We start from the raw sequence: 10000 nt of genomic DNA, 5'->3' as shown, positions 1-10000 counted from the left end.
TGCCCTCCATCAAGCCAAATAGGCACATTTCACATGTGAAAATAAGCAGCCTACTGTAGCTGAAGTTCTTCATGACATTTCTTATTCTCTCTCATTCCCTCCTTCTCTCCGTCTATCTCGGAGTCTATTTAGCCCTCCTCCTCCTCCCGTCTTCCTCCCATTCTTCCTGTACAGTCTCTTTATCTCTCGAGCAGTCTCTTTCTGACCATCTCTTTACTCCTCTCTCTCTCTCCTCCTTTCCTTCTCTCTGTCTTTACTCTTTCTCTCTGTCCATCTGGTCTTCTCTTTCTTGCTCCCTTGCTCGCTCTCTCTCTCTCTCTCTCTCGCTCTCTCTCTCTCTCTCTCTCTCTCTCTCTCTCTCTCTCTCTCTCTCTCTCTCTCTCACCCTTCTCTGGCCTACTTTATGCCTACTCCTGCGCTGGATCGTTTGTGTGGCAACTCTCCTCTCTTCTGTAAGTCCTGTCTGTGTGACAAAAACAACGTGCTGGCCAATTAAGGTGCCTGAGTGACTAATGGGCCGGAGCTGGTGTGCACGTGGGTAGCAGGCCATGCGTGTGTTAGCAAGGATTCATCTGAGCAAGGGAGATGGGGCCAGAGAGAGACAGACAGACAGACAGACAAAAAGAAAGACAGACGGGCAGGCAAGCAGGCAAACAGACAGAGGGACAGAGACCGAATCAAGGATAGAAAGAAAAAATCATAGATAAAGACAGATTTACTAGTAAATGCTTTTTAAAAAAAGACCGTGACAGAGCATGTGCTTTTGATGAAAATACAAAAAGCACTGCAGTATTAACTTAAAGCTGTGTTTGTGATTCTGTAACTATGTCTGTTATTCCTGTGAATTTCTCATTTGTTCTGGGCTTTACACCTTTGAACTAGAACAGTCATTGTGCATTCGTTTTTTATTTCATTTTCTTTCTTTTTTTTTCTTTATTTCTTTATTATATTTTTTGTTACTGATTCTTTGTCTGTCCCCCTGTTCTGTTTTATCCCTATAGGAGTAGCTTCCACCTGCTGAAGAAAAACGAGAAGCTACTGAGAGAACTGAAGAACCTGGACTCCAGACAGTGGTACGATCTTTATTAACCCTACAATAATGCATCTGCAGTTTTAGACTGGGCCCAACATCAGTGCACTACGCACACCTTAGCCCAAACCCCAGCCAACTTATATGATTACACCCAACAACAGGGTCCTTGTGGCATTCTCATTAAGAAAACAAAAATCCTTCATTAAACACTGACTACTCTCGGATAAAATCATTCATATTGCTGTAACCCAACTAGAATTGATTTTCAAGCATGCCCTGCGTTGACACTTTGTCTGTCCCTTCTCTCTTCCTCTCCTCTGAGGGAAAGAATAATAAATTCATGTATAAGTCTGATAGTTGTGTGTGGGTGTGTGTGTGAGAGAGATTATTGTCAATCTTAACTTCTGTGCTTGCCCTGTTTCATAGATTTAAGACGTACACTTGACTTGACTTGACTTGACTTGACTTGACTTGACTTGACTTGACTTCTCTTCTCTGTTCTTCTGCTCTCCCTGTGTGAATCTCGTCCCCCTTCCTCCCGCTCTCGTAGTCGCGAGACTCACAAGATAGCCGTGTTCTACGTGGCGGAGGGCCAGGAGGACAAGCATTCCATCCTGTCCAACACCAGCGGCAGCCAGGCCTACGAGGACTTTGTGTCAGGGCTGGGCTGGGAGGTATGCAAACCTTATTTTGCTTTTTTTTTTTTTTTACAGCACTTGTAAATTCATTTTCAAATTCACAATAATGTTTGTGCGTGCATGCGTGTGTCGTGCCTATGTGTGTGCATGCGTGTTTGTGTTGTGTGTGTGTGTGTGTGTGTTGTGGTAAAAATATTATATGGGCAATCTAGAATTCTAATCAAGGCAGAGAAAAATATAATCTTTTCATGTTTATAACATAAATGAGTATTTCAGTGGTGTTATAAAGTCTAGTTCCTCTAAACACCTTTGGCTTTTAGACATTAGTTCTACTTCAGTTTTACTTCATTGTGCATTAATCTGTGTGCACCTACGGTATATCTGTACTTACCTTCCGGGGTCTAAATTAACTTTTTTCATCACCGACAAAAAAAAACACACACTCACTAATGTGTCATAGTGGCTTGTGTAAGTTAGTCTTTTCTACCAGCCCAACTGAAATTTCACCAGCATTTGGTTGGCCGGCTGGAGCCCTGCTTAACTGTGTGTTTGAACCTGATCCAGGTGAACCTGACGAGCCACTGTGGCTTCATGGGCGGCCTCCAGAGGAACCGCAGCACGGGGCTCACCATGCCCTACTTCGCCACCTCCACCGCCGAGGTCATGTTCCACGTCTCCACACGCATGCCCCCCGACTCGGACGACTCGCTCACCAAGAAGGTACCGTCTCATACATGGTTTTTTTCTGTTTGGGTTTTTTGTGTGTGTCTGTGTGTGTGTGTGTGTGTGTGTGTGTGTGTGTGTGTGTGTGTGTGTGTGTGTGTGTGTGTGTGTGTGTGTGTGTGTGTGTGTGTGTGTGTGTGTGTGTGTGTGTGTGTGCGCGTGCGCGTGCGCGTATGCGCGCGTGTGCGTGTATGTTTGTCTGTCTATGTTCTTCTCTGTCTGCGTGTGATTTTTTGGTTATTGTGTGTGCGCGTGTGCGTGTGCGTTTGTCTGTCTATGTTCTTCTTTGTCTGCGTGTGCCTTTTTAGTTTGTGAGTGTGTGCGTTCGTGCGTGCATGCGTGCGTGTGCGTTTGTGTTAAACACTGATTTCAATGCATTGTTGTGAAAGTGAATGAGTGACCATGCTTTTTTGTTGTATCAGATTTGGCGTTGGTAAACGTTGTGACCTTTGGCTTGTGCATGAACGAGACGGGAACATAGCACCTTTTGGAGAGTTGATGGGCAGATATGCGGGTACTATGCAAGGAAAGCAAGGTCACTTGGGTAAATTGGCTGGTCACTTGGGTAAATAGGTTGTGTTTTTCTAGTCATTATCTGTCTCCGAAAGGAAGATGGCTGAAGTGGTGTGGGCTCAGTGTGCAGCACACAATACAATACTCCTGTCCTCACTGTGCTCCGTACTGCAGGCGTGTGTGTGTGTGTGTGTGTGTGTGCGCGTTTGTGTGTGTGTGCGTTTGTGTGCGTGTGTGCGTGTGTTTGTGTGTGTGAAGGTGTGTGTGCGTGTGTGTGTGTGTGTGTGTGTGTGTGTGTGTGCGCGCGCGTGTGTGCCAGTCAGGGGGTACCTTTTGTCACTCTGCCTGCTAGTGCCTGAGTTCCAGTTACCTGTGAAAAGAGTGCTCTGCAGGGCTCCTCCCACTGGCTAGAGAGCTATGGCCATGGCCTTGAGACTCTGCCTCAATCGCCCTGACTGTCCCCCCCCGACCTTCTCCTCTCTGTGTCCAGAGTCTCTCTGAGGTCAGCAGGGGTCAGTCAGAGGCCTTTTCAGCTGTTATCGATCTCCATTCAAGTGTCCCCGAGTAGCATTGTTGGTTAACCTCTGCACCCCACCTTTGTATACTTGCCCACTGTGCCATCTATGCTGCTGCAGGTGCTTCTCTTCTCTTCTCCTTTCTTTTCTTTTCTTCTCAGTGTGTCCTCACCTGGGCATTCTCTCCTTCGATTGCGCTCTCGTTCTTTTGATGTCTCTTTTTTTTCCCATCCCTCGTTCTTGCTGTGCTTGCACTCCTTGCTGCTCTCATTTTCTCATTTTTTTTTGTCTTTTCATTCCTTGCTTGTGTCCTGTGTCTTCTCTTTCCCTCTTTCTATTTCGCTCTCTCTCTCTCTTTCACTTTCTCTTTGTCTCACTCTCTGTCGCTCTCTTTCGTGCTCTACTCTCTCTCTCTCTCTCTCTCTCTCTCTCTCTCTCTCTCTCTCTCTCTCTCTCTCTCCATTTCTCTTTCTTTCAGTCACTTTCTGTGTTTGTGGCTCCTGCTGTTCCCTCACCTCCTTTCATTCTCTCTGACACATCTGTGCTTACTCACTCACCAGCTCTCACCAGCTCTCTCACATGATCTGCAGCCCTCAGCATATTTATCTTTTTTTGTGTCCTCTTTTCTTTTTACCCATAGTTCCAGTGGGGTGAAGTGGGCCTCCAGAGAGGCGGTGTGACCCGTGTGTGCCGCCCCCATTACGTGCCCATTATCCCGGGCGCTCAGCAGGCAGGAGGGTAGCTCCCCTGTACCCCACGCAGAGACGGGCCTTTTGTGCCGCCCACCATACCCCTCACCACACCACACCACACCACACCAAGGCACCACACTGCTACACACATACACACACGGCACCACCATGCACTGCAATACATTACAAAACACCCACCGCGCCAAAGGCACCATAGCACGAATTCGAGACGATTCGTCTAATGAATTGTTGAGAGGGGACCATTCGAAGAAAACGTTGGACCATTCGTAGAAGGCATGGGGCGTTTCGTGCAGTACCTGAGGATTTTTCGTAGAAGACCTAAGGACGTTACGTTCAATCCATGCAGACCTTTCGTGTAACTGGGCAGATGTTTAGTTTAGTCTGCCTATTTTATTGGCCTATTATTTTTTATATTTTATCAAACTTGTGTGCCTACCACCACAATGCAATGAAAACAAAAATCGAACCATGTAGAAAGTGCGTGCGTCTCTATTTTTTTTAATTAATTATTAATTTTAGTTCAGGATGCTTTTTTATCATTAGGCCTATTTTATAGCCTATTTTATATATACTACATTGTAACGGACTGCCTCTGCCTCCTCCGGAGTGAGATAACAGCGTTACCCCCTGTGAACTACATGTGCAGCCTATAAAATGGAGTTAATTTCAAATGGCGGGTGAGACTGTCAGGAAGCAACAAGCCGAGAGAGCCAAGAGAGAGGGAACCAGAGGGAACCATGAAGTCTGCGCCGAGAAGATCACCATTTGCAAGAATCGCTAAAGCCAGACATTGATGTGAGCTGTTCCAAATTGAGAGGGTTTTGCAAAAGTGCACTACTAAACGCAAGAAAAGATATTCGTTGTGTTGATATGAATTATTTCTAATGTGTTGGTCACTGATTTTTATTCATTTTTGGAAAGGTAACGGCAGTCTTGCTGCCTGGCTGGCGCCCATCTCATAACTACAGTCGTTTGCACCACTACAATATCAACGAAATGTTTTAAAATGTACGACATCAATTTAAAGGTAGGCCTAAGGGATAATGTATTGTCCACACATGACTATAAGAAAATGTTTCCCTACGGGACGAATGACACCCCCGACGCCGAAGGCGGAGTGCTGTTATCTCTGAAGGGAAATGTATTTTCCGTAGTCACGTGTGGACAATAAATTATCCCGCTTATCCCGCCTTTACCAACATTATAAAGCATACATAGTTAACCATAGTTTATAGCGTGCGCAAAGAAAGATAGTTCGTGGAACACTCATAATGGTTTGCAACATGGTTTGGCTACTTTCTAACTTGTTACAGCCACATTGCGCTTCAAACTGTTTGCTGGCTGCCTCGTTCACCGCGCGATATCTACTAAACTCGGGTTCATAACATGATCATTTCTATCTAATCGGCACAGTATTCCAGAAAATAGCATAGACAACCAAAACACTGATGTGCGCCCTGACCATCATCATTAGCCTATCGACCCTGATACAGGCAGAGCCTATCAAAGGGCGTTGAACACAATGGCTATGGACCTTTTCAGTAGGCTATGGTTGGGGAAGTAGGGCCTGCGTCGTGATTCACCGTTGGTGTTTGTATCAGCACGCCAAAAGTTACCTCACTAACGTTAATGATGTTCTTTGCTGAGTAACCTAGCCAAATATATCCAGATAATCGTGAATTATGCAAAATAAAGTCTGCCAACATGTATTTCCATTCTAGGAGCGATAAGGAGAATGCCGCACAGGCGCGGAGAAAGGGTTCCTTTGACACAGAGAAGGCTCTGTGTGGCTGCGCGCATGCAGTGTTTAGTTTGCAGGTTTCAGGCAAATAATGGTGATCGATACGCCCTAGGTCCATAAGACTAACAGTAAAACAGGGACAATGACAAAAGGGATGAATTGCTTGAGGAAATCAAAAGGGACAGAGCGAAGTTATGACAACAAATTGACGTGCACCATTATGCAAGGCTACATGTAGTTATGATGGGTTAACCACTCAGTTACCGTTGCATTAATAATATGTATGATAAAGATGACTTCAGCGCAGGATATCAGAAATAAACAAGACAGCGCAGATGGCTTTTATTTTTTAACATGGCCACATTATGCGTCAATACGCCAATGCGTATTAGGCTATTTATCATGAAACCTCAAATCGGAAGTAGCCTTATCTTGTACCCAGCACTTTTCAAACCTTACTCGGGTTTATGGTAATTGTCCGGGGCAGCACTTTTGAAATCAAACGGACGCCCTTGCCTGCATTACATGTCATTTGCATGATAAGAGCACGGACGATCATGGACATACGATGGTACACACACAGCCACACACGCACACAACACGGTTCAGTTCAACGTTTATTGACCAGCAAGCGAGCAGCGCAGTACCAGCTGATTTGCTCCGGAATCTCGAAATGAAAACTGACTTTTCTTGGGAAAAGTGTTGCAAGAACATTGAACTCATTTAGTAGGCCTATCATTGTGCCAAGCGTGTGTCGCAATATTGTACTGAGGATATGTGTTGGGGAGGGCATTAACATTAGGCCTATGACAAAAACATTATCGGGGAGGATTGAGGATAAATCTTACACGTTTCCTTATTAATGGAAAATTAATTCCATGCTAATTCCAAGTATTCAAGAACCTAAACAATATGTAATTGCTCCACAGTTCAAGGGTTAGGCTATGGATATTGACACCTTTCCTCCGCGATCGCGGATAGCCCCCACCTTTGCGCTTCTCATCTGGCTGTCACGATATGGAACGGGAAGAGACAGTTCAAGACAAGCGGCATGACTGCAATTGTCAATACAGTAGCCTAAAAAACTGTTAACTGTTCAGCGGTGTGTAGTCAAATTATCACAGCGGTGGTAGATGATTTTATGAAGACCTGGAGGACAAAAACCAACAGACACAATTGCTGAGTGTGTATGCAGTATTTGTAACGCATGATTCTCCTGCCAGGATAGCGTTGGACTACAGAATAACCCACATGTTGAATGTTGAGAGGAGGCATTTTGAAAAGTCGAAGACCTATTCACGAGGATATCATAGCTACCTTTCCTTGTCAATGTCCCATGCACTACAAAATATTCCAGAACCTCATCTGCGAAAGCTTTTTTTTTAATGCGGTACACTTCAAGCTTCACAAAACCCACTGGTTAACAGCAGGTTTTACGCACACATTTCGAAGCGGTTAATCACAGATGCTGCTCTCGTCCTTGCTCTTCCTTGCACCCCAACGTACACTGGGTTTAATACAACCTGCAATACTGGCAAACTATTATTCAATTACCATTTCATTTGTTCATGCAAAGACGCGGCGGAGAGAGAACGCGCTCCTGTGCAGTGTTAACGTAGCGATTTAACTTCTCTCTCTCTCTCTCTCTCTCTCTCTCTCTCTCCTCTCCTCTCCTCTCTCTCTCTCTCTCTCTCTCTCTCTCTCTCTCTCTCTCTCTCTACTGTAGCCATGGGCTTAACACAGGGGTTCTGTAATGTTTTCAACACTGTTATGACCTATATTGTTTTCTGGCTCATGGAACTATTTGTTGTCATTCAGAATCAGAAACATCAAAGTGTCGGGAGACAGCTTTCTCTTGTTGCTGGTGCTTCGCATCTAAAAAGTTACCGGAAAGTCAGAAAACTCGCTGCATGACAATGTGCTCAATGGTCAATAGCCTACTTCTAGATGCACTATAGTCTATAGCCTAGACGCGCGATGCTCTGATTCAAAGCGAGCACAAGGGTCAATAGCCTACTTCTAGACACATTAAACCGCACTACTTTGATTCAAAGCGAGTAGGAGGCATTTTGAAAAGTCGAAGGATATTATAGCTACCTTTCCTTGTCAATGTCCCATGCACTACAAAATATTCCGGAACCTCATCTGCGATAGGCTAAACACAATTTATCCAACAAGCTTGTGGATAATATTGCCACCTTTCCCCTCTCCTGCGGTAGACAGTTGCCTTCTCAGAAGAAGCAATCTGAATCGGAAAGAGAGCACACTGTTCAAGACCCGCGGCAAGACTGCAATTGTCATCTGGTTCGTGGTGTCAACCTTCAGCCAAAACGGTGACAGACCCTTTTTTTTTATAAGATAGACCTACCTTATTAGCAGCAGCCAAAATCAGTCAGACAATAAGTGCTTAACGAGTAGTGCAGGGTAGCGAATGCTCTTCTATCAGGGTAAAGTTTGCAATTGGAGAGGGGTGATTGAAGGACTAAATTAAGTCCGAAATCAAAATGATAAAAAATACGGTCGATTTATTTACAATACCCTACATGACAGAAAGAAAACGTGTAGGGGGTCAACTGAAAATACCCATAAACTGAGGACTATAGGCAACGTCAAAGTAAAATACAAACACGAAATCAAACAAAGCTTTTTTTTAATGCGGTACACTTTAAGCTTCACAAAATCCACTGGTTAACAGCAAGTTTTACGCACACATTTCGAAGCGGTTAATCACAGATGCTGCTCTCTTCCTTGCTCTCCCTTGCACCCCAACGTACACTGGGTTTAATAGCCTACACCCTGCAATACTGGCAAACTATTATTCAATTACCATTTCATTTGTTCATGCAAAGACGCGGCGGAGAGAGAACGCGCTCCTGTGCAGTGTTAACGTAGCGATTTAACTTCTCTCTCTCTCTCTCTCTCTCTCTCTCTCTCTCTCTCTCTCTCTCTCTCTCTCTCTCTCTCTCTCTCTCTCTCTCTCTCTCTCTCTCTCTCTCTCTCTCTCTACTGTAGCCATGGGCTTAACACAGGGGTTCTGTAATGTTTTCAACACTGTTATGACCTATATTGTTTTCTGGCTCATGGAACTATTTGTTGTCATTCAGAATCAGAAACATCAAAGTGTCGGGAGACAGCTTTCTCTTGTTGCTGGTGCTTCGCATCTAAAAAGTTACCGGAAAGTCAGAAAACTCGCTGCATGACAATGTGCTCAATGGTCAATAGCCTACTTCTAGATGCACTATAGTCTATAGCCTAGACGCGCGCTGCTCTGATTCAACGTGAGCACAAGGGTCAATAGCCTACTTCTAGACACATTAAACCGCACTGCTTTGATTCAAAGCGAGCAGGCTGTGCTTGGTCCCGCCTCTCTGCCCGCAGATGGGAGTAAAATAACGGCGTAAAAGTGAAAAAAAAGCTTCTCAAATATTGTCTAGATAATTGTCAAAAAATGTAAGGGCATAAACGTAAATTGTCAAAAAATGTAACGACGTGAAAAAAAAAAGCTTCTCAAATATTGTCTAGATAATTGTCAAAAAATGTAGGCCTAAGGGCGTAAACGTAAATTGTCAAAAAATGTAACGTAAACGTTAAAAAACCAACAACATAGCCCTACCAGTTAAAATGAGTAAGTACATTTTATTTATAGATTTACATGTTTAAATCAACAAAAAACAAAACTTAACAGCTGATTTACATGTTTGAATAAACAAAACCCTTAAAATGAGCATTAAAAAAGCTGATTTACATTTCTAATATAGGCAGGCTGAAGAAAACCCGTTAAAATGAGCATTAATGTAACGACCTAATCGTAAAAACAACAACAACATACCAGTTAAAACGAGTAATTACATTTTATTTATAGATTTACATGTTTAAATCAACAAAAAACAAAACTTAGCAGCTGATTTAGGCCTATTTAAATAGGCTAGACAAAACCGTTAAAATGAACATATTTAAATAGACAAAACCGTTAAAATGAGCATGAAAAAAGCTGATTCTAAGAAAACCCGTTAAAATGAGCATTAAAAAAGCTGATTTACATTTCTAATATAGGCAGACTGAAGGGACCTTTAGTTGAAACCTAAGGATCTTTAGTTCAATTTTAAGGACCTTTCGTTGACTTT

At 43.7% G+C, this 10000-nt stretch overlaps 1 protein-coding gene across 1 annotated transcript in view; it reads left to right on the top strand.

Moving 5' to 3' along the window:
* Positions 1 to 10000, top strand: part of ralgapa1 (Ral GTPase activating protein catalytic subunit alpha 1) — a 171500-nt gene that overhangs the window by 111421 nt on the left and 50079 nt on the right. The window contains exons 36-38 of the mRNA XM_063183617.1: positions 1002 to 1073; positions 1584 to 1707; positions 2236 to 2391. Coding sequence (XP_063039687.1) covers positions 1002 to 1073; positions 1584 to 1707; positions 2236 to 2391 — 352 coding nt within the window. The remainder of the gene's footprint in view (positions 1 to 1001; positions 1074 to 1583; positions 1708 to 2235; positions 2392 to 10000) is intronic.

This window comes from Engraulis encrasicolus, chromosome 19, assembly GCF_034702125.1.
Source record: "Engraulis encrasicolus isolate BLACKSEA-1 chromosome 19, IST_EnEncr_1.0, whole genome shotgun sequence".
NCBI classification, from domain to species: Eukaryota; Metazoa; Chordata; class Actinopteri; order Clupeiformes; family Engraulidae; genus Engraulis; species Engraulis encrasicolus.
Note: the sequence above shows the minus strand (reverse complement) of the source record. Positions and strands in the feature narration are given on the sequence as shown.